This window comes from Macaca fascicularis, chromosome 15 (assembly GCF_037993035.2).
Source record: "Macaca fascicularis isolate 582-1 chromosome 15, T2T-MFA8v1.1".
Taxonomy (NCBI): Eukaryota; Metazoa; Chordata; class Mammalia; order Primates; family Cercopithecidae; genus Macaca; species Macaca fascicularis.
This window is the reverse complement of record NC_088389.1, coordinates 48,102,573-48,124,027: the sequence shown is the minus strand read 5'-3', so window position 1 is coordinate 48,124,027 and position 21,455 is coordinate 48,102,573. Positions and strand designations below refer to the sequence as shown.

The 21,455-nt window shown below is 42.5% G+C and overlaps 1 protein-coding gene across 27 annotated transcripts in view; it reads left to right on the top strand.

Annotated features, from left to right (window-relative positions):
- PALM2AKAP2 (PALM2 and AKAP2 fusion) overlaps positions 1-21,455 on the top strand; it is a 523,331-nt gene that overhangs the window by 352,421 nt on the left and 149,455 nt on the right. For all 27 annotated transcript variants that reach the window (XM_074016842.1, XM_074016837.1, XM_045373610.3 and 24 more), the window contains one exon: positions 17,284-17,369. In XM_074016842.1, the coding sequence (XP_073872943.1) occupies positions 17,358-17,369 (12 nt within the window). In that variant the 5' untranslated portion in view covers positions 17,284-17,357. The remainder of the gene's footprint in view (positions 1-17,283; positions 17,370-21,455) is intronic.

Sequence of the window (21,455 nt, the reverse complement as noted above, 5' to 3'; positions counted from 1 at the left end):
GAATTTGCACATGACAGTGGAGGAAGACTTGGGGATGTATCCACTCTGATGCTAAGTTATGGATACATCCCAAAAGACTAGACAAACAGGATCTGTGTTTTACTTCCAGACTTCTGGAGTGGGTCCAGCCAAACTCCTCAATGGGATTTTAAACTTGAGAAACTTCAGGCTTTTTTGTTTCCCATCACACAAGCACTCTTGAATTGAAAGCAACACGGGGTCATAAAGCAATATGAAAACTACATAACTAATATCTTTATCCTTCTGCTTTCAGCACATTTAGCCCCACAGCAGTTTAGACTCAAACCCTCTAAACAAACCAACCCCCTCACCCCACTCACAAACAGCCTGCCAAGAGCATTGAGTGTCCTGGCCCTGGACTCCATCCTGACCACCTCCTACTCCCCCGTCCTGCATCACTGGTCTTGCTCTGGTCATCTGTGTTCTCCATTGTGCTGTCTCCCCTCTGCCACCCCACACCCACAGGCTTGGTGAGTTGTCCCCCAACACTCATCTTTAGACTCTCCCTTCCTCAAGCCCCCTTGCTGTCTGACTCTGCTGGGAGGCTCTGATCCCGAGCCCTGCCATGGACCTGGTTCTGGGAGTTGATCTTTGCTCCACACCCATCAGCTGCAAGTCAGGGGCTCTCTTGTTCTATGCCTTGACCTGGTGGTACCCAAGTATATTCATTTGCTAGAGCTGCCATAACAAAATACCGCAGCATGTCTACAAGCTACCAGGGCTTACATTTATAACTCTGGGTGGATGATTACCCTAAGACCCTTCTGGAACTTTCCAGAGAATTATTTTAAAAACATTCTCTTTTATGGCTTCTACTTGATTCAAGTGCGTTTCCTGAATGGCTGGGTGAGCTCCCATAGGTGACCTGACACTACCACAGCCCTCTCCCACCCAGGGACTGGAGAGGAAGCTCTGGCAGAACACCCAGAACTCAGGGTGGAAATGGAACATCCTGGCCACCTACCCAGGAGAGGCGTCATGTAGTAAGAAAAGGGAGAGGAAGGAGCAGTGCTGGAAATCAGATTACCCAGACAGAAAACCACCTCCAAGACTGCCTGATGGCAGGGACTGGGTCTTTCCATCTTAGTCTTTCCAGCCCAAGGACCATGTCTGCCACACAACAGAAATGCAAGGAATGCAGTTGAGGTGGTACATTAGTCTATTCTCACGCTGCAAAAAAAGACATACCCAAGACTGGGAGATTTTTAAAGGAAAGAGATTTAATTGGCTCACAGTTCCACATGGCGAGGGAGGCCTCACAATCATGACAGAAGGCGAAGGAGGAGCAAAGTCACATCTTACAAGGCGGCAGGCAAAGAGAGTATGTGCAGGGGAACTCCCCTTTATAAAACCATCAGATCTCATGAGACTTATTCACTATCATACGAACAGCATGAGGAAGACCTGTCTTCATGACTCAGTTACCTCCCACCAGGTCCCTCCCATGACATGGGCATTATGGGAGCTACAATTTGAGATTTGGGTGGGGACACAGTCAAACCATATCAGGTGGGGAGTGATGTGAGCACAGCTACATTTCTGAAAAATAATGATGGTCACGGAATGGAAGACAGACCTGAGCTGAGGACCTTGGAGGCCTGAACTGGTGCACTTGCCATGAGGATGGGGAGGAAAGATGAGGCAGGAAAGATACTGCAGGTTCCAGCTTCTCCATGAATCCAAGGGCTTTGCTCTTCACTCTGCCTTCAGCCTACTGACACAATTAATACAGCAAGAGAAGGAATGTCACAGAACACCAGATGGGTAGCTGACCCTTCCAAGAGCCCAAAGACTCTAAATATGTCCCTATCACCACCTGCTGTTTTAATGATGTTCAATACATCTCCTCTGGATGGAAACTAGATCCAAGACAGTGACTTTGGGTTTTGTTTAATTTTATGTCACATTTTTAGGGAGCAAATGTTAAATATGTTTCCAGCCTAGTAAAATAAGGGTGGCAAACTTAATCATTAGTGTGTGTGGAGGATATAACAGGATCCTTTATTGGACCTCAAAAGGGACCCTACTGAATGGTAATATCTGTGAAATAACTGGAGAGTAAACCAAGTTTTAAGCTCTTAGTTCTCTAACCTTTGAGTAGGGAAAAGTAACAGTCCCTTGAACTTGCTGCAAGTCTCATAGTTGCCTAAAAAGGCTTTAACTTCTGAGGACTGGCACAGGCCAGCCAAAACAAACCATTTCCAAAATTAGTTTGGGCCTCAAGGGTCTTGTAAAACTCATTTTAAACAAAGTACCATGATCCTTTTTTGCTCTCATTTTCTGCAATTGGAGTCTGCTTCCTTCTTCATATATAGAAGGATGTTTAAAATGCACCTTTGAGAGTAGGGTGTTGAAACACCCAGTTTTCTGACCCACTCTCAGATGTTATGACAGAGAAAGGCTCTTTTCCTCCTTCAAGAGAGGTTCAAGCTCCTGAGTGTACTGTGGTAGCTGGAAAGCTATTGCAGCTTCATGCCCAGATATGCATATGTGTGTGCACATGCACATGGGTGTGTGCATGGGTTGTGCACATGTATGTTGTGTGGATTGGCATGTGTACACACAAGCATGCACATAAATGACTGAGAGTGCATGTGTGTGTGCATGTGTGTACATAAGAACATATGGGCCAGGTGTGGTAGCTCACGCCAGTAATCCCAGCACTTGGGGAGGCTGAGGCGAGTGGACCGCTTGAATCCAGGAGTTCAAGACCAGCCTGGCCAACATGGTGAAACCCCGTCTCTACTAGAAATACAAAATGTAACTGGGTGTGGTGGCATGTACCTATAGTCTCAGCTACCCAGGAAGCTGAGGTGAAATGATTGCTCGAGCCCAGGAGGTTGAGTCTGCAAGTGAGTCATGATCATGCCACCGCATGCCAGCCTAGGTGACAGAGCGAGAACCTCTCTTGAAAAAATAAATAAATATATAATAAAGTAATAAATAAATAAATAAATAAATAAATATTGATTCCATCTCTTGTTAGCTCGGTCATTTTAACTTTTGCAAGCCTGTTTTCTCATCTGCAGAGTGGGGATAATATTGTATCTATCTCATCGTGTTGTATGAGGATTAATACACATAAAGGCTATAGTACGTCCTCTGGACAGTCTCGCTGTCATTACTGCTACTATTGCAGCCCCGCAGGCAAACAGAGCAAGGGGGTTGAGAAGACATGGGGGTACACTGGCAAGACATTGAGGGTTATATATTTGTGTGTGTGTATATATATATATATATATATAAATATATAAATATAAATATAAATATATGAGATCCTTTAACATCCACTCAGAGAGGACATCCCTAATCAAGGAGATATAGTTGGGGTTTCAGGAGGTTTCCAATGACCTATGGGTGAGTTTGAGAAAAAAAACTTATCCAAAAGATGGACCTTCCTGTTTCCCAGTGAGCTTTCCTCAGAGAGTGGAGCAGAGGGAGAGGGATTTACCCTCTAGCACTTTGGAGGCCCCAGAGCCTGGTCCTCACAGCTATCCCAAGGAAGAGAAAGCTCAGGACCAAGGAAGAGCCACTACCTGGAGTGGGGAGGGTGGGACGGGGTTGCATCCTGCCCTCCTCCTTCATATCCGGGGTAGAGCTTCCCATCCAGAGGAAGCAGGCCCCATCAGCTGATCCTGGGGTGGGGCTTCCTAAAGCCAAGTGTTTAAAGGCGAATCATTGTTCTGAAGTTCCGCTAAGTTTTAATGCCCACCCTGCTGAGAAATCCTCCAAGAACAAAGTGAGATTTAAAAAATCCACAGGGTTACTTGGAGCCAAGGCAATTAAGAGGAAGAGAAATAACTGGCCAAATCTCAATGTGATGGCTCTCTGTGCAGACACTCCGGTGAGGAAGAGAGCTAACTCCATTCTTTCTGTCATGATCAAGCAAGATGATTTCCCAGTGGGTCAATCTTTTGCCTATAAAATGGGGTTGATATGATTTTGTCCAAGAAGAAGTCTGGTTTAGGAAAAGCAGAGGCATTCTTGTCTCCTTCAGTCCCAGCTTAGTGGCTACTGACTGTGAGATCTTGACAACTTATTTTCCAACTCAGAGCTTCATGTCTCTCATTGAAACCTAAAAGGCCAGACTCCAGACTTCCTCAAAGTTCCTTGGCTGTGTCTCTGACAGTAGGCTGATGAGGGTAGAGGCAGGGGTGTGATGAGGAAGAGGATAACCAGGTTGGATAGGAAGGCTGGAAGGCTGAGAAGGGTCCACCAAAGTTCCAGCAAACAAAAATGAACACTCAATAGCCATGGAGGGCTCCTCACCATGTCTTCTCCATAAGCCAGGCTACATAGGTCATCATCTGTGATCTTTTTTTTTTTTTTTTTCTGAATTGTTTGTCTGTGGCTCAGCTCTTCCTAATACAGTCCTTTCTGACCGGAGAAGGGGAGTGGAGGGTGGGTGGCATGTGCCTGTAGTCTCAACTACTCAGGAGACTAAGGTGGGAGGATTGCTCGAACCCAGGCATTCAAGACTGCAGTGAGCTATGATTGCACCACTGCCCTCCAGCCTGCGTGACAGTGAGACCCTGTCTCAAAAAAAAAAAAAAAAAAGAAAAAGAAAAAGAGAGTCCATTCTAGCTGCCCAATATGCATGACCTTGTGAGGCAGTAAGAACCATGACCAGGAAAAGGCCATGTCATCCATCAGGTGACTTTGTAGAGGAGGCTTCTGCCCTGATGGGAGAGTAGCTTAGGCAGCCTCGAGGCCCCTTCCACTTCAATTTGGGAAATATTTAATGAGCTCCTACTATGTGCCAGCCCAGGCTGTGCTGACTAAGGCCTGGGGTGGGACAGCAGGGAGGGAGGACAGTCCTATCTTCAAAGTGCTCAGGGTCTGACTGGGCCCGGTGGCTCACGCCTATAATCTCAGCACTTTGGGAGGCTGAGGTGGGTCCATCACCTGAGATCAGGAGTTGGAGGCCAGCCTGGCCAACATGGCAAAATCCCATCTCTACTAAAAATACAAAAATCGGCTGGGCTTGGTGGCATGTGCCTGTAATCCCAACTACATGAGAGGCTGGGGCAGGAGGATCACTTGAACCTGGGAGGTGGAGATTACAGTGAACCAAGATCGCACCAAGATCACACCACTACACCACTTGAGCCTGCGTGACAAAGCAAGATTCTGTCTCAAAAACAAAGAACCAAAACCAAAACAAAACAAGAAAAACGTGCTTGGGGTCTCACCACCCAGACATGGTCTAGTCTAGTGACCACATCCCCACGTGGTTCCTGCCTCTCCAGTTTAGGGGGATGGACTGAGGCCTGGGACCATCTGTTCCCAGTGCCCTCCGCCTTCTCTCTCGTAGCATTCTTCTTTTCTCCTTTGGCACTCTCTGAAGTTCCTGTCGCCCAAACCTGCCTGCCCAGAACTAACACTTCTCATTTAACAGACACTTGGATGAGACTAACTGTGTATAGGCTCAGTCCTGCCCACAGGTGCTTTGCCTGGAGAAGGGCCCGCTGAAGCAGTATTGACCAGGAAACACCGTAAGACACATGTCAGGGCTCTCCCTGCCCAGGCCCTAATTTGTGTTCCGCTAAATGGGGCCATCATGAGAATTGTGAGTTCCCAGCAGAGGGTGGAGATGGAGATGCCAGACTGGGGCTGAACTAAGACACCACCATGGAGGAGCTGGCAGCAGAAGGCTGAGTCCCAGGATCCCCTGTGTACTTAGCTTACACAACTTTCAGTGTGGATTATTTCTTTTCTTTTCTTTTTTCTCTCTTTCTCTTTCTTTCCCCTCTTTTTCTCTCTCTCTCCTTCCTTCCTATTTTCTTTCTTTTTCTTTCTTTCTCTTTCCTTCTCTCTTTCTTTCTTTCTTTCTTTCTTTCTTTCTTTCTTTCTTTCTTTCTTTCTTTCTTTCTTTCTTTCTTTCTTTCTTTCTTTCTTTCTTCTTTCTCTCTTTCTTTACAAGATCTTACTCTGTCATGCAGTGTTGCAAACACAGCTCACTGCAGCTTCTACCTCTTGGGCTCAAGTGATGATCCACCTGCCTCAGCCTCCCAAGCCTGGGAATACAGGCTTAGACCTGTGCCACCATGCTCAGCTAATTTTTTCTTTTTTTAGAGACAGGGTCTCGCCATGTTGCCCAGGCTGGTCTCGAATTCCTGGGCTCAAGTCAGCCTCCCAAACTGCTGAGTTTACAGGCATGAGCCACCATGCCTGGTCCTGAGTGTATGTTTCTAACTAAATTAATGAGAACAAGAGAGAAAAAATAGAAATTTATAAAATATAAGTGGTTCTGCCTGCCATTTCAATCTACATGTGCATCCTCTTGTGACAGACCAACTCTACTAGATGCTTAACTGAGGGCCACCTACCAAGCCCTGTCTTTCTTGCTGGTCAAGATCCTGTTTCCTTCCTTTGTTCATCCTCCAGGTGGCTATGTGCTCAGGGAAGGCTGAGACCTTCCTCAATCCAGGGGGTTAATCTCGGTTCATTAACTCCAAGCCAGTTTTGATGATTCTATTCCCTTTCCTTTATTGGTTTAAGAATGGGTTTATGCTGTATTTTTGATCAGTGAGTCTTTGGGGGTCAGCTTTGGTGAGGGCTAGGGGGTGTTTTGGGGAAGGCTTCTTTATTCTTTTTTTTTTTTTTTTTTTTGAGACGGAGTCTCAGGCTGGAGTGCAGTGGCACTATCTCGGCTCACTGCAAGCTCCGCTTCCCAGGTTCACACCATTCTCCTGCCTCAGCCTCCCGAGTAGATGGGACTACAAGCGCCCGCCACCACGCCCAGCTAATTTTCTGTATTTTTAATAGAGATAGGGTTTCACCATATTAGCCAGGATGGTCTCAATCTCCTGATCTTGTGATCTGCCCGCCTCGGCCTCCCAAAGTGTTGGGATTACAGGCGTGAGCCACCGCGCCCCGGCAGCTTCTTTATTCTTAAAAAGGGAGGAGAGGAGAATCCTCCCTTTTCCTATCTCTGAACATTTTCATGACACATGGAACTGCTGTGTCCATCTTGGGACGTCAGAGGAAAGCCAAGAGAATTGCAGAGAGGTCAAACTGAAGCCATCAGGCCATTGAGCCACTGAATTAGCCACCTCTGGTGCCATACTACCTTGGGACTTGTTACATGAGCCAATGAATCCTCTGTTGTTTAACGCTCCATTAAATAATCTTTCTACTACCTGCCGGTGAAAGCATTCTAAATGACACAGCATGTATCTGTTGTTCCAGTACCAACTGTTCCCACAGTTGGTCTCAGCCTCTTGTATCTCTCAAAATCTGAGCATCAACAAATCCCAAGAAATTCTAGAATTTCAAGATATATATTTTTGTACAACATGATTCTTAGTACAAGCCAACAACATCATCTGGTATTTAACATAAGAAACGGAGGTCTGTTCCTAGGCTGGAACTTTGGAGTTTTAGTGAGGTATGACACTATATTGTACTTATTGGGAGATTTAAGGAGTTTTCAAGGGAAGTTTTGACTATGGGAACTTCTGCCTTTTCTCTTTAGAAGCTAATCCTTTACTAAGATGCTACTGTAGGGAACTGAAAGGAACTTTCCCTTTCACCCTGTGAAGGTTCACTGAAAGACCAACTCATGAAAGGCAGATTAATTGGAAAGATATATAAATTTATTTAACATGTGCATGGAAGCCTTCAGAAGGAATCCCCAAAGATATAGGGGAAATTGTCCATTTTTATACATAGGTTCAACAAAGTTTGGACAGCCATGTGGATCTAAAAAGGGTATGATCTAATGTTAATAGAGTGAGGAAACCCAGCAAGGCCTGTCTGTCTAGATTCTTCTTGAGCATGCATCCTCTGAGCATGCATTCCTTCCTTCCGAGTGTGAGGCAGGACCCCCTCTGGAATGGGGGTCTTATGACTTACAGTCAAATTAGGTAGGTCAGATAATTTCTTCATGGCCAGTTGTTACACAGAGAGCTGGTGGGAAATTTCAAGTTATACCTGTAGGTTTCATGGCTGGCTCTGGGGAGAAAGGGTTCTGGTTTCTATGACTCTGCCTTGGGGAACAGGGATTCTAGTTTCTATGGCTAGCCCTGGGGGAGAATGAGACTGAGAGACAGGAGGACAGAAGAATGTCAGAGAAAAACTGTTGTTTCTGAGGTTTTCATTTTAGGATATGTTTTCTGAGTCGCAACACAACTAAACCATGCAACTGGGCACAGGGGAAACAGGGAGTGGCCCAAAAGAAGTAGAAAGTATGAGCCTTTTAAGACCAGCCTGGGCAACATGGTGAAACCTCATCTCTACAAAATTAATAATAGTACTAATAATTACATTTATTTAATAAAAAAAGAAAAAGAAAGTGTGGGCCATTATAACCTGGTTGAGGAGACAAAACTTAAATGGCAGGATTGATTTTGAGGCTAGAACACAGCAAATTTATGCAAAGGAGTCTCTATCATGGGACTTGGAGGTTGATGGGGAAAGTGAGTCTGGAAGGACTCCTTCTTCTCATGAGGCTGGGCTAGGCTATGCTGGTGTAATAAACAAACCCCAATCCTGTGGCTTCAAACAATAGCAGTTTAGTTCTCGTTCATACTACATGGCCAAGGTGGGTTGCTTGTGTCTCTGGGCTGCATTGCCCTTACACTGGGGCTCAGGCTGACAGAAATGCCACTATCTGGGATTGCCAGTTACTGTGGTAGAGGGGCAGGGTCATGTGACCAGTTCTGGCCAATGGGTGTGGACAGCAGAGACATCTATTACTTCTGGGCTGGAGCATTTAACTGCTGATGTAGGACACCTTGCTGCCCACACCCATTGGCCAGAACTGGTCACATGACTTCACCAACTCTAAGGAGGCCAGGAAGTGAAATCCTGTTACATGTCTGCAAGGAGAAAGAACTGGGAATATTTGCGTGAGCGGTATTAATGGCCACCAGTCACCCTGTTTGTCCAATGATCCATCTAAAATCTGTGTGGACAATGAGCAAGAACAAATTTCCACTCTCTTGCACATTCGGGTCCATTCACATGTCTTTCTTGCTTACTGTGTTTTCACCTGGTGGTGCCTGGTGATTCCAGGGAGTGTGGGTACAGTCAGTGTCCTTCCATGCAGTGCTACTCTCTCCCTCTGAGGCTCTGACCCTTTACTTTTACTTTTATTTAATTTTTAGTACTAACTAAGGTCAGAGCTAAGGAAGTCACCCAGTGATTTTTTCTGGAATGCCGTCCATTACTGCTTCACCAGGTCTCTTTAGCCGCCTGACACCTTCATTGCTTAGTGTCACATTGTCTCCCTGTGTTCAAAGATGCAAAGTTATTTTGTCTACAGATTACTCAAACCCTCGTGTCTTCCTGCTACCAGCCCAAATCCCTCTCCCTGCAGATCCTCATGTGTGTCCCTGGCTTCTCCAGCCGGGGCCTGAACTCAGCTCCTTTATTTTGGTGGCACACCCCTGTCTGCCCTCACATGTACTCTTCCCAACAGAAGTTAGTACAGAGAGGGCAGCCATGTAAGTCAACAGAGCACGCCCTGTGAATGGAGACACAGATGTTGGTGCTAGGGAATTGGAAGCCTGGGCTGATGGACTTATTCCTCTGACTATACAGCTAGGCGAGAAGGTGTGTAAAAAGCAATAAAAAAAATTTTATGGCAGTTGATTTCATTTATTCCTGAGAGGTCTTTATAAAACTGTCCCTGATGGACTATTTATAAACATAATATCAGCCACAAGTAGACAGATCTCAATTTCTCCTATCGCAGGGAAATGCAAACTTATTCTCTTCTGGGTGAAAGATGCTATTTTTTTCCTCAAGGTTTGGTCTTGTATTTTAAAAATGGAATAAAAGCTGTAGTATGTTGCTAGGGATTATAGGAATAATATAAATCTAATTTCTCTTCTCAAAGACATTATAAAATAATTTCAGCAAAGGGAGAAGAGGAATGTAAGAGGAAAATGGTTGTTTGAAAGTACAGTATGTAGAAGTATAAAATATATATTTCCTTCTATATTTAGATAGAATATACAATTTATATATATTATACATACAATATGTATTATAATATATATTATATATAGAATATATAGTTAGTATAACAATATATATGGAATACTTAACAACAATATATATAAAACAACAATATATGGAAAACTTAAATTTATAAAACTTAAATATATTTTAAAATACTGAAGTATATTTATAGAATATATAAATTCTATATTTCTCTCTATATATATTCCATATATCTCTATATAGAATATATAGATGTATATATGTATAGAATATGTATAATTTTATCTGTATAGAATGTATATGTGAATTTATGTATGGAGAGAATATATATAGGATTTATATATATTTTTATAATATGTATATACATTTTTCCCCAAGTTCTTAGGTCAGGTTCTTTATATAGTTTCTTCCCCTACAACCAGAGGAAACTATGTTTGTATAACTAATAATAGAAATGCATCAACCTAGAATATCTGTCTTTTACAATTGAACATCTAAGCTGTGCAAATGTTGGTACTATAGTTATAAACCATGGATCTTAGTCAAGGGGAACCTCTTCTCAGGAACTCAAACATGAAAGCAGATGTTAAAAGCCATTGCTAAAATTCTAGAGCTGAGAGGATTACAAATCAGCATTCTAAGCTATCCTCCTACCCACTGGTCCAATGCATTACATGTTGGTGGAATGGAAATCACCATTTTGGAAAAGGGAAGTGGCATTTTCAGATGCATAAACATCTTCCTATAAAGAAGTGTCTGCCATTTTCTATCTCCAAGTTCTCAAGATGACAGGGTCTCCTGCCCCTTGGTATCCAAATAAAATTGGCCTGTAGTCTACTGTGTGCAGTATGTGGGTTAAGTGCTTTCTCCAAGATTCTTAGTGTTGAGTCCTTCTTAGACTCCACATTCTCAGGGAGCTCCCATGGGCACACAGCTGCTCTCTTCTTTCCATCCCCAAGTCCAAGTGTGGGACGACATTCAGCTTCCAACAGACAACTCTAGCACAAGATACTGGTGTAGAACAGATCTCCACTGTAGGTACGAGAGTGAGGGAAGAATTACATCATGACACAGCATAATAAATACTTTAAAATGAATTTGTAACCATTGCTGTTCTGAAAAGTCCTTTTTAGGCTGGGCATGGTGGCTCACGCCTGTAATCCCAACACTTTGGGAGGCTGAGGTGGTTGGATCACTGGCGTTCCGGAGTTCAAGACTGACCTGACCAACATGGCAAAACCCCATCTCTACTAAAAATACAAAAATTAGCCAGGCGTGGTGGCAGGTGCCCGCAATCCCAGCTACTTGGGAGGCTGAGACATGAGAATTGCTTATGCCTGAGAGATAGAGGTTGCACTGAGCTGAGATAGTGCCACTGCACTCCAGCCTGGGTGACAGAGTGAGCCTCTGTCTCAAAAAAAAGAAAGAAAGAAAAGGAAGGAAGGAAGGAAGGAAGGAAGGAAGGAAGGAAGGAAGGAAGAAAGAAAAGAAAAGAAAAGAAAAGAAAAGAAAAGAAAAGAAAAGAGAAAAGAAAAGAAAAAGTCTTTTTTATTACCCCCTGGGAATTTCATACTGCCAATTTTTGCCCTAACTTCTTTCAATTTCTTTCCCTCTTCTAACTGCACCTCTTCCTTCTTATCTTCCTCCTGTGATGTGGGACCCACATTTTCACACCCAAATGGTCCATAGAGTTGCTTTGTTCTCCAAAATACAGTTTTCTCCTTGGAAGGAATTTTACCTCTAGCTTTTATAATAACATTTCTGTTCTCACAAACTTATCATCAGGATTAATCACATTTTTAAATTAAGATGTTATTGCAAAAATATTTTAAATTAAAATGTTATTACTAAAAACTGCTAAACTAAAACATTTAGCAAAATTTGTAAGACAATAATATAAATTGCAATGACATGTTGGTGTTTTATTGGCTATTACTGCAATGATTGACAAAATAGCATTTTAAAACTAAAATGCTACATCTGTTTTCTCTCACTCTTGTTATGAAATGTTTTCTAATATGAAGTGTTTTCTTGATGGAAGACTAAAATATTGAGACAACATATATATTTATGTCTCACATCTCCTTCTTATGGCCATATAGCCTTTAATAAAGGTAGTGTTGCTTACAAAAGGAACGATTGTATAATGTAGAGAAAAAATACTTTCCAAACTGAAATAATACATAGAGATGAAAACCAACACTTGTAAATGAAACTTTTATATGCAGAATTATGTTTGCATAGTTAAGTGAAGGGGTGGCCTGCCCCTCCACACCTGTGGGCGTTTCTCGTTAGGTGGAACGAGAGACTTGAGAAAAGAAATGAGACACAAAGACAAAGTGTAGAGAAAGAAAAAGTTGGCCCAGGGGACCAGCGCTCAGCATAGAGAGGACCCACGCCAGCACCGGTCTCTGAGTTCCCTCAGTATTTATTGATCATTATCTTTACTATCTTAGAAAAAGGAAAGTGGCAGGATAATAGGATCATCGTAGGGAGAAGGTCAGCAGTAAGACATATGAATAACGATCTCTGTGACATAAGTTTAAGGAAAAGTGCTGTGCCTTGATACGCATATGTAAACATCTCCATAAACCTTTTTAGTGCACAAAGAGCAGCATTGCACTAGCAAGTCCCACCTTTCGCCCTAAGGTGGTTTTCTCCCATCTTAGTAAATAGAACATACAATCGAGTTTTACACTGAGATGTTCCATTGCCCAGGGACGGGCAGGAGACAGATGCTTTTCTCTACCTCAACTGCCAAGAGGCCTTCTTTCCTCTTATATTAAGCTGAAACTGGATCCTTTCCTTACTCCTTATACGAAAATTAATTCAAGATGGATTAGAGACTTAAATGTTAGACCTAATACCATAAAAATCCTAGAAGAAAACCTAGGTAATACCATTCAGGACATAGGTATGGGCAAGGACTTCATGTCTAAAACACCAAAAGCAATGGCAACAAAAGCCAAAATTGACAAATGGGATCTAATTAAACTAAAGAGCTTCTGCACAACAAAAGAAACTACCATCAGAGTGAACAGGCAACCTACAGAATGGGAGAAAATTTTTGCAATCTACTCATCTGACAAAGGGCTAATATCCAGAACCTACAAAGAACTCAAACAAATTTACAAGAAAAAAACAAACAACCCCATCAAAAAGTGGGCAAAGGATATGAACAGACATTTCTCAAAAGAAGACATTCATACAGCCAACAGACACATGAAAAAATGCTCATCATCACTGGCCATCAGAGAAATGCAAATCAAAACCACAATGAGACACCATCTCACACCAGTTAGAATGGCAATCATTAAAAAGTCAGGAAACAACAGGTACTGGAGAGGATGTGGAGAAATAGGAACACTTTTACACTGTTGGTGGGATTGTAAACTAGTTCAACCATTATGGAAAACAGTGTGGCGATTCCTCAAGGATCTAGAACTAGATGTACCATATGACCCAGCCATCCCATTACTGGGTATATACCCAAAGGATTATAAATCATGCTGCTATAAAGACACATGCACACGTATGTTTATTGCAGCACTATTCACAATAGCAAAGACTTGGAATCAACCCAAATGTCCATCAGTGACAGAGTGGATTAAGAAAATGTGGCACATATACACCATGGAATACTATGCAGCCATAAAAAAGGATGAGTTTGTGTCCTTTGTAGGGACATGGATGCAGCTGGAAACCATCATTCTCAGCAAACTATCACAAGAACAGAAAACCAAACACCGCATGTTCTCACTCATAGGCGGGAACTGAACAATGAGATCACTTGGACTTGGGAAGGGGAACATCACACACCGGGGCCTATCATGGTGAGCGGGGAGCGGGGAGGGATTGCATTGGGAGTTATACCTGATGTAAATGATGAGTTGATGGGTGCTGACGAGTTGATGGGTGCTGACGAGTTGATGGGTGCAGCACACCAACATGGCACAAGTAGACATATGTAACAAACCTGCACATTATGCACATGTACCCTAGAACTTAAAGTATAAAAAAAAAAATCCTCCTCAGCACAGATCCTTCACGGGTGTCAGGCTCAGGGACGATCAGGTCTTTCCCTTCCCACGAGGCTATAATTTCAGACTATCACATGGGGAGAAACCTTGGACAATACCTAGCTTTCCAAGGCAGAGGACCCTGTGACCTCTGTGTATGTGTCCCTGGGTACTTGAGATTAAGAGAATGGTGATGAATTTTCATGAGCTTACGGCCTTCGGGCACTTGTTTAACAAAGCGCACCCTGCACAGCCCAAAATCCTTTAAACCTTGAGTCGCCACAGCACATGTCTCTTGCAAGGACAAGGTTGGGGGTAGGGTCACAGATAAACAGCATCTCAAATACAGAACAAAATGGAGTCTCTTATGTCTACTTCTTTCTGTATAGACACAGTAACAGTCTGATCTCTCTTTCTTTTCCCCACAGTTAAAGGTAAAAATACTTGACCCATAATGATTTTCATTTATAATTTTGGTTATAGATTGTATCTATTAGCTATTGTTACAATAATACTGCTTGACAAACCATCCCAAGACTCATTGGCTTTCATTGTCATGCATATGCAGTTGGCTGGGGGTTGGTTGATCTAGACCTGGCTTGGTTTCCAGCTGCAGATTGGATCCAGATCTGCTCCCCAGGACTCTCATTCCCCTGCAGGCTGACTGAGGCTTGTCCTTCTCATGCTGTAGCAGAAGTGCAAGCCTCACCTCTCAAGCCCATTTCAAACCTTTGCTTGCATTATGCCCTCTAACATCCCTTTAGCCAAAGCAAACATCAGTGAGACAGGGAAGACAATTTCTCCCACAGCAGGAGAGGAGGAGAATGAATATTTGCTGAACAGTAACTCAGACTATTACATAAGTGAAATATCGTCTGATTGTCCATCATGCCCAACATCTGTGTCTCTCTGCCAGCCAAATCCAACAGGTATCAAAAGTGGCTTAAACCAGGAGGGGTTATTAGTCGGTTAAAAGCAAAGCATGTCAAGGAAATAACCTATTCATGTAAGAGAAAAGACTTTTCTTCTATAAACATGCATTTAAGATAAAGCTGACAATCTCCTTGCAGCAGTTTCTTGAGAAGAAAGTGTAGGTCAAGGCACAACATTCCTCTGACCCAATTCCTGCAACCTAGTCAGAGAGAACAACTATTTGCACCATGAAATGACTTATAACCCACAGGTCTTGAGTAATTCATTGTGCGTATATCCTATGAAATGAGGCTCTTAAGGACCCGGAATGTAAAATTTAAAAAGGAACCAGTGCTAATACATTAACATTTAATTAATTTCATTTTAGTTTATTTAAAGCATCATGTAATTTCAAGCAATTGTTATTCATTCATCACCTGTTGTTCAGTTGATTCTTACTAGAAATGCTGGAGTATAGCAATGTTACACATCTCTGGGTTCTTGATTTAGCACAGAGGCTGGTAGAGTACATGGGACAAACTAGCTCACTATCTGTTTTTGTAAATAAAGTTTTATTGGAACACACCCATGCCCATTTATTTCTATGTTGTCTGTAGCTGCTTTCACTCTACAAGGGCAGACTGAGAAGTTGCAACAGAAATGCTATGAACTCAAACCTAAAATATTTACTATGTGGCAAACAGAAGAAAAATGGCCAATCCTGATTGAACACAATGCTAGACAGTTGAAATTTTGGAATTTAGGTTATTCACACAGTTCTGGGATGAATATTTTCCTTGAGTTATCCTTAGATAACTCTCCAAATACTTAGAGAAAAGTATTTTTTAGGAAAATCCATAATGTAAACAAATATTACACAGATAATTTTAACCTCCTTAAGAAAATAATCTTTTTAATACGTTAGGTTATGAGCACTTATTTCCATACAGTTATTATACTAATCATAAAATTTGTATTTGCTTGTTAAAGGAGATCCTGAAAAACTCTATTAAATATTGCTTTATTAACCTTTAAGATTATTTTCCTTGCAATAAACCTATGTTTTTTAAAAATATATACTTGCCAGTTGGGCGCAGTGGCTCACTCCTGTAATCCTAGCACTTTGGGAGGCTGAGGTGGGCACATCACCTGAGGTCAGGAGTTCGAGACGAGCCTGGACAACATGGTGAAACCATCTCTACTAAAAATACAAAAACTAGCTGGGTGTGGTGGCACACACCTGTAATCCAAGCTACTTGGGAGGCTGAGGCCGGAGAATCACTTGAACCTAGGAGGTGGAGGTTGCAGTGAGCCAAGATTGTGCTACTATACTCCAGCCTGGGCAACAGAGCAATACTTTGTCTCAAAAAAAAAAAAAAAATATATATATATATATAGCCATTTCTTCAAACTTTTCACCAATGTAGATCATTTTAACTCTATTCCACATACATAATTGCATCTGAATTAGTACAATTTTCCTATATTGTGTTTAAAAATATTTGAAAACACCACACTGGCCCCTGATCTTTTCTTTGATATTAGAAAAAACAAAATCTTGTGTCTTGCCAGGTGTCCACTCTTGGAGACAATTTGGTAGCTTTAGAAGAAAGAAACATTAGCATTTCTAAAGATTTGGAGTTATTTCCAGTAGATATGTGGAATTGAGAACACAGACAAATCTGGAGTCATATCTGTTCGGTATTGAATTAGATGTGTGTATTTCTGTGTTCTGGGATTCACTTTAAAGCCCCAAATGAGACCTCAATATGAGGCCTGAACTGGAGAAAAAGAAGAGTTCATTCATGGCTGGATGTGGTGGATCACGCCTGTAATCCCAACACTGGGAAGCCAAGGCGGGCAGATCACCTGAGGTCAGGAGTTCGAGACCAGCCTGGGCAGCATGGTGAAACCCCATCTCTACTAAAAATAAAAAAATTAGCCAGGTATGGTGGCGGGCGCCTGTAATCCCATAATCCCAGCTACTTGGGAGGCTGAGGCAGGAGAATTGCTTGAACTCGGGAGGCAGAGGTTGCAGTGAGCCAAGATCATGCCATTGCACCCCAGCCTAGGCAACAAGAGTGTAACTTGGTCTCAAAAAAAAAAAAAAAAGAAGACGAAGAAGACGAAGAGTTCATCCCAGCTTTTCTCCACCCTGGGCTAGGAATAGCTCTCTATAAGATATAGGACTTAGACTATGGATTCTAAGTTGGAGATTAGGTAAAAACAAAAGAAGTGCTACAGGACTACACTTCTGAAAGGAAGTTTTCCTGGTCCAGTAACTGCAAGATAGTTTAAATGAATATTGTCCTTGAGTTATCCTTAGATAACTATCCAAATACTTAGAGAAAAGTATTCACCTTTTTTTTTTTTTTTTCAGGAGTCATTTGGGAGAACGTGCTGCTAAAGGGAGGTGAGTCAGCCTTGAACGCCAAAGAAACATCCGGCCCAGACATGACTATCAAGGTAAGGGATTCTCTTCAGGTTGATTCTCAAAGTGTATCTCTAGAGTAAAGGCAGCCTATGGCAGGTTTTTCTGGGGGCAAAATGAACACTACCAATCCACCTTCCTGGAGTTCTCTTTCTACTCACTGAGGTCTTAGGGAGGCAACATAAGATTTTCTGAAATTTGGGATCTGGTCTACAGCCATACCACCCTGAACACATCGATCTCGTCTGAAACTTGAGATCTGGATTAGGAAACTGCTTGAAAACCAGAATCTAAGATGTGATTTCCAATGGGCCTGTCGTAGGGTCTTCAGTGAATATCTACATGTAAGCTATTTGTAAATGGTAACCCCCATGGGCACAGTGGAGCAAATCTGAAAATTCTGAGCTGAGAATTCAGCCCCACTGTGCATTGTGAGGAAAGGTCAGAGAGGCATAAAGTAGCTTTGATCTTGGCTCAAGATTTCCACTGATGTCAGTGGGAAGGCAGCACATGGCCCACTCCAGCTGAAACGCTAATGGCCAAAGGTTTACAAAATGAGTCATCTGGAAATCCCCTTAACTATCACTGTTCAAATTAAATGCATCAATTTGTAATCATTGGCCTGATTAAGGAATCTGTAGCAAAAGTTATCAGAGGCTCAACCACTTCCCCTCTGTTATGGGATTAGACACAAAGGAATGGTCTTCCTCTCTTAGAACTCTGTTTACGTATTAGCAAAGGATGAAGGTGGGAGGGCTTTCTAACATTCTTGCTTGAATGATTATAATTTGAATATATGCAAATTGTGAATTTTTCTTTGAAAAATAAGAAGTAATGTCTTATTTTATATAGAGCTGTAACTGGAGATATTTCTCTCCTGGATCTATTAGTAGAAGTTGTACAAAAGAATATACAGCATGGATTTAACTGTTTTCTTTCGTAATGTGAAGGTTAAACTGTGTTGTCTATGTTACAAATGGCAGAGAGAGCAAGCAAATGTTACCATAGTAAAGCTAAATGAAAGATAGAATAGTAGCCTGATTAGTCAAAAAGTCAACTAATCTAAGTGGTAACTATCCAGTGCTGAAAGAACTATAACTACGTTTAGCAGAATTTGTAAGACAATAATATAAATTGCAATGACATGTTGGTGTTATATTGGCTATTATTGCAATGATTGACAAGTTTGAGTCTATGACCACATCAGACAAAGGAGAATGGGTGCCAATAGTAAAACCTGATGGATTTAGATTTGTTACCTCAAAATCTGTTATCATCTTGAGTATTAGTTTTTGAGATGAGTTGCTAGTGGGAGAGGAGACAGTAAGTTGCCAGTGTAGCTGCAGATGTGGTATAGACAGACATTCAAGTAGTCAGAAAGACTGGAGTTTGTTTTTATAAAGCAAATGGCATATTCTTTTTTTTTTTTTTTCAGACGGAGTCTCACTCTGTCGCCAGGCTGGAGTGCAGTGGCGCGATCTCAGCTCACTGCAACCTCCACCTCCTGGGTTCAAACAATTCTGCTGTCTCAGCCTCCTGAGTAGCTGGGACTACAGGCACCTACCACCATGCCTGGCTAGTTTTTGTATTTTTAGTGTAGACAGGGTTTCACAGTGTTGGCCAGGATGGTCTCCATCTCTTGACCTCATGATCCGCTCACCTTGGCCTCCCAAAGTGCTGGGATTACAGGCGTGAGCCACCATGCCGGACCACAAATGGCATATTCTAATAGAAGCAAGTCTTGTGCAAATCCAATTTGATATGATTGCTACTTAACCAGGCTACTCATCCGTGGTACCAGGATCTTGACTGAAGTTGTATTTGGGTCCCTCTAATTTAGACATCATTCTCAATCTCCCTTTCTTTTTCTTTTAATGAATACCTGAAAATTTCTCATAAGAAAAGAAGATTTATTTCACCCCTGCCCTACCCCAGGAAGATTTTTCATCCATAAGAACTGAACTCATTCTGAGGAATAAATACCATACACTTTAAATAGTTGAGCAAAATAGAAATTTATTTATTTATTCATTTTGAGGCAGAGTCTTGCTCTGTCACCCAGGCTGGAGTGCAGTGGCATGATCGTGGCTCACTACAACCTCTACCTCCCAGGTTCAAGGGGTTCTCCCACTTCAGCCTCCCAAGTAGCTAGAATTACAGGCATGTGCCCCCATGCCTGGCAAATTTTCATATTTTTAGTAGAGATGAGGTTTCACCATGTTGACTAGTCTGGCCTCAAACTCCTGGCCTTAGGTTATCTGCCCACCTCGGCCTCCCAAAGTGCTGAGATTATAGGTGTGAGCCTCCGCACCCAGCCAGCAAAATAGAAACATATTTAAATACATCAATAAACCCCTACAAATATTCTGTTGTTCCTCTCTTAATGCCAGTTCCTTCTCACTAAGGAATTTGTGAATTTTCTAGGTGGATATAACTACAGAAAATGCTTCTGTTTCTATTTTCTCCTTTAGGATTCCCAATTATGGAGCAGTCGTTCATTGACTTTTTTCCTTTGGGTATCATGTTGTTTCCCACCCTACATTGCCTTACATAACCATCATGTCTTCGTTTTTTGTTTGGTTTTTGGTTTTTTTGAGACGGAGTCTCACTCTGTCACCCAAGCTGGAGTGCAGTGGCGCGATCTCGGCTCACTGCAAGCTCCGCCTCCTGGGTTCACACTATTCTCCTGCCTCAGCCTTCTGAGTAGCTGGGACGACAGGCGCCCGCCACCACGCCCGGCTAATTTTTCTGTATTTTTAGTAGAGACGGGGTTTCACCATGTTAGCCAGGATGGTCTCAATCTCCTGACCTCGTGATCTGCCTGCCTCGGCCTCCCAAAGTGCTGGGATTACAGGCTGAGCCACCGCACCCAGCCACCATCATGTCTTTGTATCCAAATGAAAGTATTTTTTCTGCTCCACTCCACTAATCAGAGAAATGCAAATTAAAACCATGATGAGATACCATCTCGCGGCTCAGCGTGGTGGCTCACACCTGTAATCCTAGCACTTTGGGAGGTCAAGGCAGGAGGATCGCAAGGTCAGGAGATCAAGACCATCCTGGCCAACATGTGAAATGCCGTCTCTTCTAAAATTACAAAAATTAGCCGGGTGTGGTGGCGTGTGCCTGTCATCCCACCTACTCGGGAGGCTGAGGCAGGAGAATCACTTGAACCCGGGAGGCAGAGATTGCAGTGAACCGAGATTGTGCCACTGCCCTCCAGCCTGGCAGGAGAATCACTTGAACCCGGGAGGCAGAGATTGCAGTGAACCGAGATTGTGCCACTGCCCTCCAGCCTGGCAAAAGAGCAAGACTCAAAAAAAAAAAAAAAAAAAAAAAAGATGCCATCTCATACCACTCAGAATGGCCATTATTAAAAAGGCAAAAAGTCATCCTGGCTAACCCGGTGAAACCCCATCTCTACTAAAAAAAATACAAAAAACTAGCCAGGCGAGGTGGCAGGTGCCTGTAGTCCCAGCTACTCGGGAGGCTGAGGCAGGAGAATGGCGTAAACCCGGGGGGCGGAGATTGCAGTGAGCTGAGATCGGGCCACTGCACTCCAGCCTGGGCGACAGAGCGAGACTCCTTCTCAAAAAAAAAAAAAAAAAAAGGGCAAAAAGTAACAGATGTTGGTGAGGATGCAGAGAAAAAGAAACAGTTATACACTGTTGGTGGCAATGTAAATTAGTTCAACCCCTATGGACAACAGTATGGAGATTTCTCAAAGAACAAAACTACTGTTTGACCCAGCAATGGATATCTACCCAAAGGAAAATAAATCATCTTATCAAAAAGACACCCACACTCATATGTTTTCTGTAGCACTATTCACAATTGGAAAATCATGAAATTAACCTAAGTGTTCATCAGCGGTAGATTGAATAAAGTAAATGTGGCATATATACACCATGGAATACTACATAGCCATATAAATAATGAAATCATGTCCTTTGTAGCAACATGGATGCAGAGGAAGGGCATTATCCTACATGAATTAATGCAGAAACAGAAAATCAAATACTGCATGTTCTCCCTATAAGTGGGAACTGCTACACATGGGCATAAAGATGGAAACAGTAGAGACTGGGGACTCTAAACGAAGGGGCAAGAGAGAAAGGTGA